The sequence below is a fragment of the Pseudophryne corroboree genome, chromosome 6 (assembly GCF_028390025.1).
Source record: "Pseudophryne corroboree isolate aPseCor3 chromosome 6, aPseCor3.hap2, whole genome shotgun sequence".
Taxonomy (NCBI): Eukaryota; Metazoa; Chordata; class Amphibia; order Anura; family Myobatrachidae; genus Pseudophryne; species Pseudophryne corroboree.
The window spans coordinates 370,612,396-370,633,265 of NC_086449.1; the positions used below are offsets into that span (position 1 = coordinate 370,612,396).

The 20,870-nt window shown below is 44.1% G+C and overlaps 1 protein-coding gene across 1 annotated transcript in view; it reads right to left on the reverse strand.

The window, feature by feature from the left end:
• Positions 1–18,447: 18,447 nt before the first annotated feature.
• Positions 18,448–20,870, reverse strand: part of RBM28 (RNA binding motif protein 28) — a 136,442-nt gene continuing 134,019 nt past the window's right edge. Inside the window, exon 19 of the mRNA XM_063926690.1 lies at positions 18,448–19,666. Within this exon, the coding sequence (XP_063782760.1) occupies positions 19,526–19,666 (141 nt within the window). The 3' untranslated portion in view covers positions 18,448–19,525. The remainder of the gene's footprint in view (positions 19,667–20,870) is intronic.

Here is a 20,870-nt window from a genome sequence, read left to right on the forward strand (position 1 = left end):
ATTCTAGTTTGCGAGACCTCCACAAAATCGGTAGTGACGTCATCCGGCAAGCAGTTGTCATTGTAACCGCTATAATACAAATAACAACATCATATGAAAATTATAAGAGGGCATATAGCGCAATATATCATTCACACCTAGTAGGAGCGACATAGTAATGAAAATGTAAACATATATTATATACAGTGGGGCAAAAAAGAATTTGGACAGCCACCGATTGTGCAAGTTGACCCACTTAAAAAGATGAGAGGTCTGTAATTTCCATCATAGGTACAATTCAACTGTGAGAGACAGAATCTAAAAAAAAACCTAGGAAATCACATTGTATGATTTTTAAACAATTTATTTGTATATTCTTGCGGAAAATAAATAATTGGACACCTACCCAACAGCAAGATTTCTGGCTCTCACAGACCTGTTACTTCTTCTTTAAGAAGCTCTTCTATCCTCCACTCGTTACCTGTATTAATAGCACCTGCTTGAACTGGTTATCTGTATAAAAGACACCTGTCCACACCCTCAACAGTCAGAGTGCTACCTCTCCACCATGGCCAAGACCAAAGACCTCTCTCATCTTTTTAAGTGGGTCAACTTGCACAATCGGTGGCTGTCCAAATACTTTTGTGCCCCACTGTAGAGATGTGCGGCTGGCACTTTTTGTGTTTTGGTTCTAATTTCACTTTCGTGTTTTGGTTTTGGCTTGGTTTTGCCAAAACCACCGTTTTGTGTTTTGGTTTTGGATCTGGATGATATTTGAAAAAACATAAAAATGGCTAAAATCATAGAATTTGGGGGTAATTTTGATCCTACGGTATTATTAATCTCAATAACATTAATTTCCACTAATTTCCAGTCTATTCTGAACACCTCACAATATTGTTTTTAGGCCAAAAGGTTCCACCGAGGTTGCTGGATGACTAAGCTAAGCGACACAAGTGTGCGGCACAAACACCTGGCCCATCTAGGAGTGGCACTGCAGTGTCAGACAGGAGGGCAGATATAAAAAAAGGCCCCAAACAGCACATGATGCAAAGAAGTAAAAGAGGTGCACCGAGATTGCTGTATGACTAAGCCAAGCGACACAAGTCTGTGGCACAAACACCTGGCCCATCTAGGAGTGACACTGCAGTGTCAGACAGGATGGCACTTTTCAAAAACTAGGCCCCAAATAGCACCTCATGCAAAGATGTATAAGAGGTGCAATGAGGTAGCTGTATGACTAAGCCAAACGACACAAACAATTGGCCCATCTAGGAGTGGCACTGCAGTGGCAGACAGGAGGGCACATATAAAAAAAAAAGGCCCCAAACAGCACACGATGCAAAGAAGAAAAAAAAAGGTGCACCAAGGTTGCTGTATGACTAAGCTAAGCGACACAACCACCTGGCCCATCTAGTAGTGTCACGCAGTGGCTGAATGTCGAGAGTGAGCCGCAATTGACAGCCCCTGTCATTTAAAAAAAAATCTGCAATTGGTGGACTTATACGGCAGTACCCCAGGACTAATACAGCAGTACCCCTGGACTCATACGGCAGTGTCAGACAGGATGGCCCTTTTCAAAAACTAGGCCCCAAACAACACCTCATGCAAAGATGTAGAAGAGGTGCAATGAGGTAGCTGTATGACTAAGCCAAGCGACACAAACAATTGGCCCATCTAGGAATGGCACTGCAGTGGCAGACAGGAGGGCAGATATCCAAAAAAAAAAGGCAAGCGAAACAAACAATTCCAACTGGAATTATACGTCCAAATCACTGGAATTATATGTCCAAATCACTGGAATTAATTGGCAAAATCACTGCAATTATACGTCCAAATTACTGTAATTAATTGGCAAAATTACTGTAATTAATAATTATACGTCCAAATCACTGGAATTAATTGGTAAAATCACTGTAATTATACGTCCAAATCACTGGAATTAATTGCCAAAATTACTGTCATTAATAATTATACATCCAAATCAATGGAATTAAATGGCAAAATCTCGGTATCGCCTGCCTAGTAAAGTGGAATCTAGATGGGATTTGGTACCGGGGACACAATACCTCCATCAATTGTCTAAATCCCACTGCACTAATGGCAGATACCGTACGCACGTCTAACACCAACAAGTGTCAAGACCTCAGTTATGAGGGCTTCCATCGTCATGTGAAGCTGAACCACTAGTCATGAACACAGGCCAGGGCCTCAGCCATTCCTTGCCACTCCGTGTCGTAAATGGCATATTTACTCTCAGACCATTTACATTTATTTTTTACTGAACTTTGGCTTTTTGGATTTTACATGCCCTCTACTATCACAATGGGCATCGGCATTGGCAGATGTTGATGGCATTTCATCGTCTATGTCATGGCTAGTGGCAGCAGCTTCAGCACTAGGAGGAAGTAATTCTTGATCTTTCCCTATTTTATCCTCCTAATGTTTGTTCTCCATTATTTTTCTGGAGTTATATAACACAATATGCAGCACAAGAGAGCGTACCCCTACACCTCACCGGGGAAATCCTGTAAAAATGATTTGGATTAAATATTAATAACCCCTTTATTTGGAGTAAATAATATACAGCACAGGACAGCACCACTGAACTTATATGGCAGCACCACTGGACTGGATTTATACAGAATTATATGGATTTATATGGAATTATACGGCAGGATAACTGGAATTATACAGCAGTATCACGGGAATTATATGGCAATATCACAGGAATTATACGGCAGTATCACGGGAATTATATGGCAATATCACAGGAATTATACGGCAGTATCACAGGAATTATACACCAGTATCACAGGAATTATACGTCAGTATTCCGAGAATTATACAGCAATGTCACAGGAATTATACGCCAGTATTAAGATAATTATACGGCAATATCATAGGAAATATACGCCAGTATTCCGAGAATTATACAACACAAATATCACAGAATTATAAGCCTGTACCACAGGAATTATATGGCAATATCACAGGAATTATACAGCAATATCACAGGAATTATACGGCAGTAACACTTGATATATGGCAGCAGAGGACACCACCACTGTGACTGGTCATTGGACTGATGCTGCATAAGACACTACCCCTGGTCTGATGCAAGACAACAGAGCAAAAATGCAAGGGACTTATACAGCAGCCAGCAGCAGTGGGGACATATAGCAGCAGCGGACACCAACACTGTGACTGGCTGGACTGATGCAGCACAAGACAGCACTAGACTTGCCACCCCACTTTCCCGCCCCCACACAGACACTGAAGACGGAGACACGTCCTCTCACTACACTCTCCGAGACTGGAGTGAAAATGGCCGCGACACGCGGCTTCTTATATGGAATCCAAATCCAACAGCGGGATGATGACGTTTTGCCTCGTTCGGGTTTCCGAGTCAGGCAGGAAAACCCGAGAACTGGCTCGGAACCGGACTCGAATGGTGAAGTTCAGTACGGTTCGGTTCTCTGAGAATCAAACCCACTCATCTCTCATTATATATACATTAAAGTGACATGGTGCATTAGTGCAAACTGCAAACTGGGCAAAACAGTACATAAGTGTAATAATAAAATCAGCTGGGGATCTCAAAAACATGTAAAGCCATATGGGTAAATTCAGCTATAGACAGATCAAGTAAAATATTCTCCATAAATATATAAATTAAGCAAAGCATATTCTGAGAGAATATATAATTAATGGCAACCATCAATAAGGAAGACAGAGATGTACAACTAGAAATCATGACCAGTAAATTCTGTGAGAGAGGATATCCCTTGAGGGAGTAAATTATGCCAGGGATAAAGCGATTTGCTAATAGCAACACTACGTCAAAGAAAAAAAATGCCTTGGTTCAAACTAAAACCCCTTGGGTTAATGAATTTAACAATATTAGTCCACAGACCTCCAAGAAAATAAAAAAACCTCTGGCAAATTATGGCATCTCACCCAGAATTAAAATTTCTCCGGCTGGGTCCACATGATAACAATGGGATATGATGGAGTGATAGCGGATTGGTTCCAAACGATCACAAGCTTTCAGGCCTCCCAGGATGCAATGGGCCAGTCCATATACCCCTGCCCACTGGCTCAGGCAAATCAGTTTTTTGTTTGGTGCGGCAGGAGCCGGACCATGGTCACAGGGCTGCTGTTTTTGGCAGACCTAAGCTTTCTTATTTTATTTTTATAGTCTTACTATGTTTTCTGAGTGATCTTCCCTAACAGCGTCTTATACGCATATTGGAAAGAGTCGCCCCAACAAGTGTGTGTGTGTGTGTGTGTGTGTGTGTGTTGTTCTTAAAAAAAAATGATATACTGTATATATACATTTCATTGTCTTTTATTTTAAATCACACATTTCTTAGCAGTCATTCCCAAGATTGGAACCCATGACCTGTTACACTGACGGCAGACACTTTACTGATAGAGATATTTGCTCCTGCGTAGGAAATATGAGAATTCTAACTATATGAAGTTACGTGTAATTGTCAGAGAAGTAACTTCATATAGTTAGAATTTTCATGCTTCCGATACAGGAGCAAATAGCTCCATCAGTAAGGTGTCTACTTCCAGTGTAATAGGTCATGGGTTCTAATCCTGGGTATGACACTTGTAAAATGTGTGACTTGTAAGGTCTAGGGAGCAGTGAGAAAGTCGGCTACTGAAGAGAAAGCAGAGGCTATCAATTAACTTAACCGATTGGTACCACAGAATGGGAGAAGAAGTGCCCCCCCTTCAGAGCAGGAGCCTGGTGGCAGATGACTCCGTTGCCTCCCAGAGATATGCCTCTGCTCCTACAACCTTTGAAATGTGTTTGTAGTTGATTATGTGCTCATATGACTAATTTATAACATGTGATTGCTGACTTTAATATATTGTTTAGTTGGTCTCCTGATCCTCAATGCGGGTCCATGGGTAGGGTCAGACTAATATCACTTTAGAGATAAAGTGGTTACAGTCACAAATTGTGTAGTACACTGTGAAAGTGCTAATTATTTAGCATGTCTAAGAGCGGCAAAATTGACAAGGGTACACTTACAGTAACACCAACAACCACTCATAGTATGTTGTTTGCAAAAACTGTATTATCCTTTCTGATCTGGTACAGGATGGTTTATGTGTAAATGGTTGGAGGTTCAGGTCCCTGATCGACACCAGGTATAGACAGACTCTCTTGGGTGATGTTTGCACAGACCTTGTCCAGTTTGGCTAAAAGGTTAAATTCCTACAGTCTCGATACCAGGAATGGGGTTCACTAGAATCCATACATGCAGCTCCCTACATACATTACATGCAAAGTGAGATGTTTCAAGCCTTCATTTGTTATCATTTTGATGATTGTGCCTTACAGCTTAAGAAAACCCCAAATCCAAAATCTCAGAATATTACATAAAATCAATAAAAAAAAGGAAATTAATACAGAAATGTTGGCCTTCTGAAAAGTATAATCATGAACATGTACTCAGTACTTGGTTTGGGCCCCTTTTGCATGAATTACTGCCTCAATGCGGTGTGGCCTGGATTTTATCAGCCTGTGGCACTGCTGAGGTGTTATGGAAGACCAGGATGCTTCAGAGTACAGTAATCCCACGGTCATTGAACCAGGTTTTGGTAGAAAAAGGTACACAAGCAGCAGGGATGACCGCAGCCTGGAGAGGATTGTCAGGAAAAGGCCATTCAAAAGTGTGGGGGAGCTTCAGAAGGAGTGGACTGAGGCTGGAGATAGTGCATCAAGAGCCACCACACACAGATGGATCCTGGACATGGGCTTCAAATGTCGTTTTCCTCATGTCAAGCCGCTCCTGGACAACAAACGTCAAAAGTGTTTTACCTGGGCTAAAGGAAAAAAAAAAAAAAAAGAACTGGTCTGTTGCTCAGTGGTCCAAAGTCCTCTTTTCTGATGAGAGCAAATTTTGCATCTCATTTGGAAACTAAGGTCCTAGAGTATGGAAGAAGAATGGAGAGGCACACAATCCAAGATGCTTAAAGTCCAGTGTGAAATTTCCACAGTCTGTGTTGATTTGGGGAGCCATGTCAGCTGCTGGTGTTGGTCCACTGTGCTTTATTAAGTCTAGAGTCAACGCAGCCATCTACCAGGACATTTTAGAGCACTTCATGCTTCCTTCAGCAGACAAACTTTATGGAGATGTGGACTTCATTTTCCAGCAGGACTTAGTACCTGCCCACACTGCCAAAAATACCAAAACCTGGTTCAATGACCATGGGATTACTGTGCTAGATTGGCCAGCAAACTCACCTGACCTGAACCCCATAGAGAATCTATGGGGCATTGCCAAGAGAAAGATGAGAAACATGAGACCGAACAATGCAGAAGAGCTGAAGGCTGCTATTGAAGCATCGTGGTCTTCCATAACACCTCAGCAGTGCCACAGGCTGATAGAATCCATGCCCCGCCGCATTGAGGCAGTAATTCATGCTACAGGTGCCCAAACCAAGTACTGAGTACATATGCATGATTACACTTTTCAGAAGGTCGACATTTCTGTATTTAAAATCTGTTTTTATTGATTTTATGTAATATTCTAATTCTCTGAGATTTTGGGTTTTTCTTGAGCTGTAAGCCACAATCATCAAAACTATAAGAAAAAAAGGCTTGAAATATCTCACTTTGCATGTAATTAATCTATATAATAAATTAGTTTCAACTTTTAAGTTGAATTACTGAAATAAATGAACTTTTGCAGGATATTCTAATTTTCTGAGTTTCACCTGTAGTTAGCACGAGAGTTTTACAGAAGGGTGTGGGTGTGTTTTAACAGAGGAGGGGGCCTGTGTGCAGACTCCAGGTGGGCCCCCTCCTCTCTATGGTGCAGTAGACTCTGGCATTGTGCCGGAGTCTACTGTGCATGCGCAGGTTTCTGGACAAATGGCACCTGCCATGTTCCCGAGACTAAAACACTAATGTGCATGCACGACAGCCATTTGCCAGCAATTTTATACTGTGACCGCAGCTCAGACGAGGTACTCTGGAAAGGTAAGTAAAAAAGCATGGGTGCACTGTGGGTCCCCCTGGACCGCACACATTGCACCCATTATACAAAATACCAATGGGGTGGCCTATTTACTTCCCAATTAGCTTGGTTTTTGTGCCAGTCCTACTGTTTAGATCACTTGAAACATGTTCCTCCCACACTTAGGTACATAGTATAATAAGAATTTACTCACCGGTAATTCTATTTCTCGTAGTCCGTAGTGGATGTTGGGAACTCCGTAAGGACCATGGGGAATAGCGGCTCCGCAGGAGACTGGGCACAACTAAGAAAGATTTAGGACTACCTGGTGTGCACTGGCTCCTCCCTCTATGCCCCTCCTCCAGACCTCAGTTAGGATACTGTGCCCGGAAGAGCTGACACAATAAGGAAAGGATTTTGGAATCCCGGGTAAGACTCATACCAGCCACACCAATCACACCGCATAACTCGTGATACTATACCCAGTTAACAGTATGAAAAATAACTGAGCCTCTCAACAGATGGCTCTAAACAATAACCCTTTAGTTAGGCAATAACTATATACAAGTATTGCAGACAATCCGCACTTGGGATGGGCGCCCAGCATCCACTACGGACTACGAGAAATAGAATTACCGGTGAGTAAATTCTTATTTTCTCTGACGTCCTAGTGGATGCTGGGAACTCCGTAAGGACCATGGGGATTATACCAAAGCTCCCAAACGGGCGGGAGAGTGCGGATGACTCTGCAGTACCGAATGAGCAAAAGCAAGGTCTTCCTCAGCCAGGGTATCAAACTTGTAGAACTTAGCAAACGTGTTTGAACCCGACCAAGCAGCAGCTCGGCAAAGTTGTAAAGCAGAGACCCCTCGGGCAGCCGCCCAAGAAGAGCCCACTTTCCTCGTGGAATGGGCTTTTACAGATTTAGGATGCGGCAGTCCAGCCGCAGAATGTGCAAGTTGAATCGTACTACAGATCCAACGAGCAATAGACTGCTTTGAAGCAGGAGCACCCAGCTTGTTGGGCGCATACAGGATAAATAGCGAGTCAGTTTTCCTGACTCCAGCCGTCCTGGAAACATAGATTTTCAGGGCCCTGACTACGTCCAGCAACTTGGAATCCTCCAAGTCCTTAGTAGCCGCAGGCACCACAATAGGTTGGTTCAAATGAAAAGCAGATACCACCTTAGGAAGAAATTGGGGACGAGTCCTCAATTCTGCCCTATCCATATGGAAAATCAGATAAGGGCTTTTACATGACAAAGCCGCCAATTCTGATACACGCCTGGCCGAAGCCAAGGCCAACAGCATGACCACTTTCCACGTGAGATATTTTAGTTCCACGGTTTTAAGTGGCTCAAACCAATGTGACTTAAGGAAATCCAACACCACGTTGAGATCCCAAGGTGCCACTGGAGGCACAAAAGGGGGCTGAATATGCAGCACTCCTTTAACAAACATCTGAACTTCAGGCAGTGAAGCCAGTTCTTTTTGGAAGAAAATCGACAGAGCCGAAATCTGGACCTTAATGGAACCTAATTTGAGGCCCATAGTCACCCCTGACTGTAGGAAGTGCAGAAATCGACCCAGCTGAAATTCCTCCATTGGGGCCCTTCTGGCCTCACACCACGCAACATATTTTCGCCATATGCGGTGATAATGGTTTGCGGTCACCTCCTTCCTAGCTTTAATCAGCGTAGGGATGACTTCCTCCGGAATGCCCTTTTCCTTCAGGATCCGGCGTTCAACCGCCATGCCATCAAATGCAGTCGCGGTAAGTCTTGGAACAGACAGGGTCCCTGCTGCAGCAGGACCTGTCTGAGCGGCAGAGGCCATGGGTCCTCTGAGATCATTTCTTGAAGTTCTGGGTACCAAGCTCTTCTTGGCCAATCCGGAACCACAAGTATAGTTCTTACTCCTCTCCTTCTTCTTATTATTCTCAGTACCTTGGGTATGAGAGGCAGAGGAGGGAACACATAAACCGACTAGTACACCCACGGTGTCACTAGAGCGTCCACAGCTATCGCCTGAGGGTCCCTTGACCTGGCGCAATATCTTTTTAGCTTTTTGTTGAGGCGGGACGCCATCATGTCCACCTGTGGCCTTTCCCAACGGTGTACAATCATTTGGAAGACTTCTGGATGAAGTCCCCACTCTCCCGGGTGGAGGTCGTGCCTGCTGAGGAAGTCTGCTTCCCAGTTGTCCACTCCCGGAATGAACACTGCTGACAGTGCTAACACATGATTTTCCGCCCATCGGAGAATCCTTGTGGCTTCTGCCATCGCCATCCTGCTTCTTGTGCCGCCCTGACGATTTACATGGGCGACCGCCGTGATGTTGTCTGACTGTATCAGCACCGGCTGGTGTTGAAGCAGGGGTCTTGCCTGACTTAGGGCATTGTAAATGGCCCTTAGTTCCGGAATATTTATGTGTAGGGAAGTCTCCTGACTTGTCCATAGTCCTTGGAAGTTTCTTCCCTGAGTGACTGCCCCCCAACCTCGAAGGCTGGCATCCGTGGTCACCAGGATCCAGTCCTGTATGCCGAATCTGCGGCCCTCTAGAAGATGAGCACTCTGCAGCCACCACAGTAGCGACACCCTGGCCCTTGGAGACAGGGTTATCAGCCGATGCATCTGAAGATGCGACCCGGACCACTTGTCCAACAGATCCCACTGAAAGATCCTTGCATGGAACCTTCCGAATGGAATTGCTTCGTAAGAAGCCACCATCTTTCCCAGGACTCGCGTGCAGTGGTGCACCGACACCTGTTTTGGTTTTAGGAGGTCTCTGACTAGAGACGATAACTCCTTGGCCTTCTCCTCCGGGAGAAACACTTTTTTCTGTTCTGTGTCCAGAACCATCCCCAGGAACAGTAGACGCGTTGTAGGAACCAGCTGCGACTTTGGAATATTCAGGATCCAGCCGTGCTGTTGTAGCACTTCCCGAGCTAGTGCTACTCCGATCAACAACTGTTCCCTGGACCTCGCCTTTATAAGGAGTACGGGATAATTAAAACTCCCTTTTTCCGAAGGAGTATCATCATTTCGGCCATTACCTTGGTAAATACCCTCGGTGCCGTGGACAGACCAAACGGCAACGTCTGGAATTGGTAATGACAGTCCTGTACCACAAATCTGAGGTACTCCTGATGAGGAGGGTAAATGGGGACATGCAGGTAAGCATCCTTGATGTCCAGTGACACCATGTAATCCCCCTCGTCCAGGCTTGCAATCACCGCTCTGAGCGATTCCATCTTGAACTTGAACCTTCTGATATAAGTGTTCAAAGATTTTAAATTTAAAATGGGTCTCACCGAACCGTCCGGTTTCGGTACCACAAACATTGTGGAATAGTAACCCCGTCCTTGTTGAAGGAGGGGTACCTTGATTATCACCTGCTGAGAATACAGCTTGTGAATCGCCTCCAGCACTGCCTCCCTGTCCGGGGGAGCTGTCGGCAAGGCAGATTTGAGGAAACGGCGAGGGGGAGACGTCTCGAATTCCAGCTTGTACCCCTGAGATACTACCTGTAGAATCCAGGGATCCACCCGTGAACGAGCCCACTGGTTGCTGAAGTTCTTGAGACGGGCCCCCACCGTACCTGGCTCCGCCTGTGGAGCCCCAGCGTCATGCGGTGGACTTAGAGGAAGCGGGGGAGCACATTTGTTCCTGGGAACTGGCTGTATGTTGCAGCTTTTTCCCTCTACCTCTGCCTCTGGGCAGAAAGGACGCGCCTCTAACCCGCTTGCCTTTCTGGGGCCGAAAGGACTGTACCTGATAATACGGTGCTTTCTTTGGCTGTGAGGGAACATGGGGTAAAAATGCTGACTTCCCAGCTGTTGCTGTGGAAACGAGGTCCGAGAGACCATCCCCAAACAACTCCTCACCCTTGTAAGGCAAAACTTCCATGTGCCTTTTAGAATCTGCATCTCCTGTCCACTACCGAGTCCACAATCCTCTCCTGGCAGAAATGGACATTGCGTTTATTTTAGATGCCAGCCGGCAAATATCCCTCTGTGCATCTCTCATGTATAAGACAGCGTCTTTAATATGCTCTACGGTTAGCAATATAGTGTCCCTGTCTAGGGTATCAATGTTTTCCGACAGGGAATCTGACCACGCAGCTGCAGCACTGCACATCCATGCTGAAGCAATAGCCGGTCTCAGTATAATTCCTGAGTGTGTATATACGGACTTCAGGATAGCCTCCTGCTTCCTATTAGCAGGTTCCTTTAGGGTGGCCATGTCCGGAGACGGTAGTGCCACCTTCTTTGACAGGCGTGTGAGCGCTTTATCCACCCTAGGGGATGTCTCCCAACGTGACCTATCCTCTGGCGGGAAAGGGTACGCCATTAGTAACTTTTTAGAAATTACCAGTTTCTTATCGGGGGAAGCCCACGCTTCTTCACATACTTCATTTAATTCATCAGAAGGGGGAAAAACCACTGGTAGTTTTTTCTCTCCAAACATAATACCCTTTTTTGTGGTACCTGGGGTAATATCAGAAATGTGCAACACAGTCTTCATTGCCGTAATCATGTAACGGGTGGCTCTATTGGACTGTACACTAGTCTCATCATCGTCGACACTGGAGTCAGTATCCGTGTCGACATCTGTGTCTGCCATCTGAGGTAGCGGGCGTTTTAGAGCCCCTGATGGCTTTTGAGACGCCTGGGCAGGCACGAGCTGAGAAGCCGGCTGTCCTACATCTGCTATGTCGTCAAACCTTTTATGTAAGGAGTTGACACTGTCACATAAGTCCTTCCACATGTCCATCCATTCAGGTGTCGACCCCGCAGGGGGTGACATCACATTTATCGGCCCCTGCTCCGCCTCCACATAAGCCTCCTCATCAAACATGTCGACACAGCCGTACCGACACACCGCACACACACAGGGAATGCTCAGAACGAGGACAGGACCCCACAAAGTCCTTTGGGGAGACAGAGAGAGAGTATGCCAGCACACACCAGAGCGCTATATAATGCAGGGATACACACTACACAAGTGATTTTTCCCTATAGCAGCTATATATATATATTATATGCGCCTAAATTTAGTGCCCCCCCTCTCTTTTTTACCCTATGTAGTCTGGAAACTGCAGGGGAGAGCCTTGGGAGTGTCCTTCCAGCGGAGCTGTGAGGGAAAATGGCGCCAGTGTGCTGAGGGAGATAGCCCCGCCCCTTTTCCGGCAGACTTCTCCCGCTTTTTTAAATGTATATTTGGCAGGGGTATTTTACACATATATAGTCTTTATGACTATATTATGTGGTATTTGCCAGCAAGGTACTCATATTGCAGCCCAGGGCGCCCCCCCCCAGCGCCCTGCACCCATCAGTGACCGGAGTATGTGGTGTGCATGGGGAGCAATGGCGCACAGCTGCAGTGCTGTGCGCTACCTTGATGAAGACCGAAGTCTTCTGCCACCGATTTCCAGGAACGTCTTCTTGCTTCTGGCTCTGTAAGGGGGACGGCGGCGCGGCTCCGGGACCGGACGACCGAGGCTGGGCCTGTGTTCGATCCCTCTGGAGCTAATGGTGTCCAGTAGCCTAGAAGCCCAAGCTATCTGCAAGCAGGTAGGTCCGCTTCTCTCCCCTTAGTCCCACGTAGCAGTGAGTCTGTTGCCAGCAGATCTCACTGAAAATAAAAAACCTAAAATATACTTTCTTTTCTAGGAGCTCAGGAGAGCCCCTAGTGTGCATCCAGCTCGGCCGGGCACACAATTCTAACTGAGGTCTGGAGGAGGGGCATAGAGGGAGGAGCCAGTGCACACCAGGTAGTCCTAAATCTTTCTTAGTTGTGCCCAGTCTCCTGCGGAGCCGCTATTCCCCATGGTCCTTACGGAGTTCCCAGCATCCACTAGGATGTCAGAGAAAATATATGTAGCATTAGTATTAGATATAAATACAGTACTGTGCAAAGGTTTTAGGCAGGTGTGGAAAAAATGCTGCAAAGTAAGAATGCTTTCAAAAATAGAAGTGTTAATAGTTTATTTGTATCAATTATCAAAATGCAAAGTGAATAAACAGAAGAGAAATCAAAATCAATATTTGGTGTGACCACTCTTTGCTTTCAAAACAGCCTCAATTCTTCTAGGTATACTTTTTTTTTTAAGGAACTTGGCAGGAAGGTTGTTCCAAACATCTTGGAGAACTAACCATAGATCTTCTGTGGATGTAGGCTTGCTCAAATCCTTCTGTCTCTTCATGTAATCACAGACAGACTCGATGATAAGATTAGGGCTCTGTGGGGGCCATATCATTACTTCCAGGACTCCTTGTTCTTCTTTACGCTGGAGATAGTACTTAATGACATTGGATGTATGTTTGGGATCGTTGTCCTGCTGCAGAATACATTTAAAGCCATTCACATGCCTCCATGATGGTAGGGCATGATGGATTGTTGTATTGTTTGGCATAAGATTTGTCATTACTCCATACACACTACAACGGCCACTGGCTAATTTTAATAACGGGATGTGCTGTAAAAGTGAAATATCGTATCGTCTGGTCATCTGTACACACTAGACAATTGCCACCTAATTGGACGCGAGATAGTCCGGTTGTCATTGCAGCGTGGCCAGAGAATGTTGTATGCGATCCGCGGGAGCGCACAATTGTGGGTACACACTAAACATATATATTGGTAGATGCTCAATTAGCTTAGTGATATCATTCAGGTGCTCAAAAGGGAGGGGTATTTCTAAGCAAATAGTGGGTACACACTAAACAATGTACATGAAATGTCGTTCCAATATAGCAAATCTGACCAATATTATTCAGGTATGTATTCAGCCTAATGATGCCCACACACGGTGCTATTTGTGCTAGGTGCGAATTGAGCTTATACAAGTGGGGTACACTACAGTTCAAAAGTTTGGGGTCACCCAATTTCGTGTTTTCCATGGAAACTCACTTTTATTTATCAAATGAATTGCAAAATGAATAGAACATATAGTCAAGACATTGCCAAGGTTAGAAATATTGATTTTTATTTGAAATTATAATTTTGTCCTTCAAACTTTGCTTTCATCAAAGAATGCTTCCTTTGCAGCAATTACAGCATTGCAGACCTTTGGCATTCTAGCTGTTAATTTGTGGAGGTAATCTGAAGAAATTTCACCCTACGCTTCCTGAAGTACCTCCCATAAATTGGATTGATAGGCACTTCTTGCGTACCATACGGTCAAGCTGCTCCCACAACAGCTCAGTGGGGTTGAGATCTAGTGACTGCCCTGGCCACTTCATTACAGACAAAATACCAGCTTCCTGCTTCTTCCCTAAATATATAGTTCTTGCATAATTTGGAGGTGTGCTTTGGGTCATTGTCCTGTTGTAGGAGGAAATTGGCTCCAACAAGCACTGTCCACAGGGTATGGCATGGAGTGATCGCCTTCCTTATTCAAAATCCCTTTTACCTTGTACAAATCTCCCATTGTACCAGCACCAAAGCAGCCCCAGACCATCACATTACCTGCACCATGCTTGATAGATGGCGTCAGGCACTTTTCCAGCATCTTTTCACTTGTTCTGCATCTCACAAATGTTCTTCTGTGTAATCCAAACACCTCAAACTTCAATTCGTCTGTCCATAACACTTTTTTCCAATCTTCCTCTGTCCAATGTCTGTGTTCTTTTGCCCATAATAATATTTTCCTTTATTGGGCAGTCTCAGATATGGCATTTTCTTTGCCACTCTTCCTAGAAGGCCAGCATCCCAGAGTCTCCTCTTCACTGTAGACATTGACACTGGAGTTTTGCGGGTACCATTTAATGAAGCTGCCAGTTGAGGACCTGTGAGGCGTCTATTTCTCAAACTAGAGACTCTAATGTACTTGTCTTCTTGCTCAGTTGTGCACCGGGGCCTCCCACTTCTCTATTTACTCTGGTTAGAGCCCGTTTGTGCTGTTCTCTGATGTCATATCACCGCCGCGGCCGCTGGGCTTGTCCCTCCGAGGCTGCTGGCTGCCCGGGCGGTCGTCCCCACTGGCGGCCTCTGCCTTCCGGCGCTCCGTCCGGCGCCCGTAGCGAGGACGTCGCGGGTGCGCCCGACGCTCACTGGGGACGGGTGACGTCATCAGCGCCTCTCCAATCGGGTGCTGGCGGGAAGTACAAATTCAGACGCCGGGCAGAGCTCCGGCAACTGAGTATCATCGCTACTACTGCTGTACCTGTGATCTCCAGACCTCCGTGCCTCAGCATTTCCGTGCCTCCAGCACCTCCGTGCCTCAGCATCTCCTCCGTGCCTCAGCACCTCCGTGCCTCCAGCACCTCCGTGCCTCCAGCACCTCAGCTTCTGTAAGCGCCTCAGCGCCTTCAAAACACCTCAGTACCTCTTGCATTTCAGTGCCTCTAGCACCACAACACCGCTCACAGCGAGCTTTTGGTACTCTCCACCAATTCATCAGCACCTTTACCAGTCTTGTCTTTCAGGAGTCCTTCAAGCGCCCACCCGTAACTTCTGCCTACCGTCCGAATCCTGCATGAGGAAGACCTACATCCGGCCTTCTCTTCTGCGACCCAGTAGTGGTTCCTCTTCCCGGTCACCGGAAGAAACCCCGAGTCCACAACACTTCCAAACCAGGTCAGTGATATCTGAAGGGAGTAGTAAACACCTTTGTAGCAAAATGTTCACTTTCTTGGCAATTTATCGCATGGAATAGCCTTCATTTCTAAGAACAAGAATAGACTGTCAAGTTTCACATGAAAGTTCTCTTTTTCTTGCCGTTTTGAGAGTATAATCGAACCCACAAATGTGATATTCCAAATACTCAACTAGCGCAAAAGGAAGTCCAGTTTTATAGCTTCTCTAATGATCAAACTCGTTTTCAGCTGTGCTAACATAATTGCACAAGGGTTTTCTAATCATCCATTAGTTTTCTACCGCGATTAGCAAACACAATGTACCATTAGAACACTGGAGTGATCTACGCCTATGTAGATATTCCATTAAAAACCAGATGTTTGCAGCTAGTATAGTCATTTACCACATTAACAATGTATAGAGTGTATTTCTGATTAATTTAATGTTATCTTCATTGAAAAAAACAGTGTTCTTTCAAAAAAAAAAAAAAAAAAGGAAATTTCTAAGTGACCCCACACTTTTGAACGGTAGTGTACATCTGATTTTGAATACACTACAATGTACTATGGGGGTATTTCAGAGTTGATCGCAGCAGCAAATTTGTTAGCAGTTGGGCAAAACCATGTGCACTGCAGGGGGGCAGATATAACATGTGCAGAGAGAGTTAGATTTGGGTGGGGTGTGTTTAAACTGAAATCTAAATTGCAGTGTAAACATAAAGCAGCCAGTATTTACCGTGCACAGAAACAAAATAACCCACCCAAATCTAACTCTCTGCAAATGTTTTACCAGCCCCCCCTGCAGTTGCCCAACTGCTAACAAATTCGCTGATGCGATCAACTCTGAATTACCCCCTATATGTGATGTAGTACAAAAATACCTGCCTGCACATACTATTTTTCCTTGAGATATGGACTAGATGGGAGCGCGAATTGCATTGCATCTCAAGGGACAATACACATGGTGCTATTTGAACTAAAAAGATCAAACAGTATGAGAGAATCGCACAGTATGTGGGCACCATTAGCGAAAGCTGCCAGACAATTTATATTCATAAGTATCCTGATGCACCACACTCACTCCTTAAAACAAATGTAACATATGCAGAATGTGTTTCCACATAAGCCGATAGAATTCTGATTTGTAACAGATTGTTGAAATACAGTGTGACAATTGAAAAGCTAAAACCATATCAATGTATCAGTGGGCTAAGTTTTCCATTTTCTTAGCTTCCCACCATTTACTGAAAAGGTGAAAGACAAAGGCATTTTCTACCTTCATTTTTTTTTACTTAACGTAAAATCCTTTTCCCCGATTCCACGGATGACACTGGAGAAGCTGGGGTTTAAAGTGAGTGGTGAGAGAAGTCTTGGTACTCTCAATTTTGCTGCTGAAATTCAGGCTCCGCAAAAGGGAATCTGGTCTCTAGGTCGACCTCTATTGTTCGACAATAAGTAGGATGACATGGACCCTAAGTCAATGTGAGTTTTTCACTTTATTTTTTTTCGTAACTTTTTCATGCTTTATGATCCACGTGGACTACAAATTGGGAATGGTAACTTTGCCCGAAGCATGGCGAGCAGAAAGGTGCACTAATGTGGGTTCCCGGTCACTCCACGGAGAAAACTACAACAACAACAAAAATCATGTCGACCTTGTACATGTCGACCTAGAGACCCTGTATACCTAGAAACCAGGTCGACCTACTTACTGTCGACCCTATGATCCACACCCCTCAAAACAGTAGACATTTTTTATTTTTTTTATTTCAAAGCCTAAAAGAAAGATGTAGCATACGATGAGGAGAAATGTATAAGGGAGGGAGTTCAGTGTCCTCCTTGGAATTGGAGAAAGGTATTTTATGTAAGTAAAAAATCCTGATTTCTCCATGATCCACAGGTTTACACTGAGGAAACATTCCCTTAGGGTGTGAACGCTCCTGGGCAGGGCAAAGCACCTCCCATCCAAATTAAAAACAAACCATATCAAGCCTATATAATTTAATTACGGTGTGCAGAGACAACTACACAATTTTACAACCATTTCTCCATGCATAGCCCCTCATGAAGCACCAACTAGCCAAGTGTAATATGTTCTCAAATTCCCCGGAACCAGAACTTTCGCTCCTACAAAGGCCTGCTGAATTATATCTTTAATCCATTGAGCACATAAGGAGGCTTCCTGTAAGAACATCTTTACCTCCAGGATTGAATCCAACCATCTTCGGAAAAGGACTGACCAAGATGAAACCTGACCCTTCAGAGAATGTAATCTAAAGCCCCGTACACACGGGGGAGATGTGTGCTGAGTGATCCATCACAGAACGCTAAGCACACATCCCTCCCCCCGCTCAGTACTCAGCACAATGTGTGCTAAGCGAGGAGGGGGGGATGGGGGGAGGTGCTCATTTTACCCAGCAGTGAAGCGAGCAATCTACTAGATTGTGCTTGCATGCAGGCCAATCTAGTACCGGCGATAGCAACGCACGGGGCTGCGCATTGCTATGGGGCATATGCACGGAGAGATCCGTAATTAATTTCTAAGCAATCTAGTCAGTCCCTTGTTCTGGAACAACATTATTTCCCTTGAAGTTTGGCTGTACAGGTTTTGAGGAAGGGTCATCTGAATTTCAGCAGCAATTTGAAAGTGTCCGAACTTCTCACTGCATGTCCTTTACACTCAGCATCTCCAGTGTCCCCCTGCGAATGAAGGAGAAAGTGTAGTCCTTGTAATAACTCAGTTGAGGTTAACATGCACTTGGTGAATAATTTCTGAAATAGAAAATATAAATATGCTAATACATACTGTAGATTCATACTTACACATACTGTCAACTTAGAGGGAAGTTTTCCTTTCAAAACTGATTTTTTTTTTATTTGTTTAAAAAAAAAAAATCTACACACATTGTTTTAAATATTTAATACAAAAACTTACAGCTATAACATCACATAGAGAAAGGTGGTATACGTTAAAGATGTCATAAAGGTAGTCTCACTGATCAAGATGTTGCTAGTTTGCATTTGAACAGACCTGTAAATTCAGTGTTGAGTTCAGATTTTGATAAATTAAAAGTGAAGAGTAAAAGAAAAATTCTCTTAGTGACGATGGCCTGAAAATTCTGATTCATAAAAGTATCCAGATGTAGTAAGAACACAACATATTAAAATAGAGATATATAATGTCTGCTCTCTTTCACATGAGCTGTTATAATGTTCCATCCGTGTTGTTTCCATCATTCCAGATTCCTTCTACACATGAATGATTTTGACTTTTAAAATATTATCTATATTGCATTTGGAAAATTTCCCATTTTCTCAGCTTTCCACCATCACATGAACCTATCAGCCTCAATATCCTTCTCTGATAACAGACAGTATTTCTATCATTTAAAGGTCTTGTTCAAATTTGTTTTCATTTTGGTTCACTCGTGTTTTTTCTTTTTCTTTAACAGTTGCATTAGCAGTGACAGAACTAAAAAATATCCCTCCACACAGCAGAATCCAAAAGGTGCTGAAATATTAATGTATCTGCTCAGCTCTGCGGCAAATGTTTGATTGTTATGTCTTAAGGTTCAAGATTTCCAGAACACAGTATGCCTTAATTTACTTTTTTTTTCTTTCAAATAATATTCCTTAAAAAAAACCTTTAAAATAATATGATGTAAAAAATTGCTACTTAACTCCCATGTTCATAAATCTGTGGCCTACTGTTCTACTGCAACCATGCAGAGTGCTGATAATGGTTACCTATTACCCCAGATAACTTTTGAGTAGGTAAATGCTAGGTTGGACTTCCATCATATTGGTCTTACATTTCCTTGTGTCTCTTCTGAAGTGATATTTTTGGGTTTTGTTATCTAGAGAACATGCCCCTTTGAAAAAAAATAAACAAGAACAATCCTCTTTTTGTAGACAACAGCACTGACAGATAAAATCCAAATCTGTGAACACACATTAAGCCTCTTTTCTCTAACAAAGCAGTTTCAATCCTCAAACCACTTGCTTCTTTTAGCAGGAGCAGATGAACTGGGCTTCCCTAGGATCTTGCGTTTGTACTGCTCTACCAACTGATTGAAGCGAGCCTCTGCTTGGCTCCAGTGTGGTTTCTTCTTTTTTGAGGGTGCCTGAGGAAAAAAAAAAAAACAATATGAAAACAATCAGAATTTAACTAAATAAGGCTATAGGGCAGCGGTTCCCAAACTGTGTCCCTAGGCACCCTGGGGAGCCTCAAGACACTAGCAGGGGTGCCTTGGATTGGTGGTCCAGGATCAATACAAACTATTTGTGGTCAAAGTAATAGACAACCAGTGCTTGTGGCTGGCAATTATAAAAATATAGGGACAAACAGAAGCAAATATTGTCTCGTAACACACTAAAGAAACTAAGGATGATACATAAACATAATTTACTTATTGTTTTCTAAAATTCTCAAAGAAACTTTTGGCCTAGGGGTGCCATGAAAAAATTCTGATACTCTAGGACATCATGATTAAAAAAAGTTTGGGAACCACTGCTATAGGGAGCTACTTCTGCGTACTTTAGTACCCAATTTGAATAATTATAAACCTAAATAGATTTTTTCTACAGCTCTATTGTCCTAAAAATGAAATATGGGTTAGAACCTTCCATAAAAACATTTGCAGGAAACCTGCAGTGGAGTAGATTTGAGTGAGTTAGTCCATATCTTAAATCCTATGAAAAAAGGGATGTAGAAGACGAGTGAAGAAAAATAAAAAAATAAAACACACCTTTTCTCCATTGTTGTTCAAACCTGCAAAGTCTTTGTACCAAGAAAGACAAGAGAAAAAACGAGTTTTATGGTAAGAACGTACCTTTGTTAAAACCCTTTCTGCAAGGTACACTGGGCTCCACAAGGATAGACATTGGGGTGTAGAGTAGGATCTTGATCCGAGGCACCAACAGGCTCAATAGCTTTGATTGTTCCCAAGATGCATAGTGCCGCCTCCTCTATAACCCAGCCTCCCTGCACAGGAGCTCAGTTTTTAGTTAACCAGCCCAATGCAGTAGCAGGAAAAGGGATGACAACAGTAGTAGCCCCAAACCCCAAACTCTCACAACAGGAGAAGTGTCAGTGGCTAATGCCATACCAACCCAAAGAAGCTAAGTGCGTCAGGGTGGGCGCCTTGTGGAGCCCAGTGTACATCGCAGAAAGAGTTTTAACAAAGGTAAGTTCTTACCAAAAAACTCATTTTCTGCTGCGGGGTACACTGGGCTCCACAAGGATAGACATTGGGGATGTCCTAAAGCAGTTCCTTATGGGAGGGGACGCACTGTAGCGGGCACAAGAACCCGGCGTCCCAAGGAAGC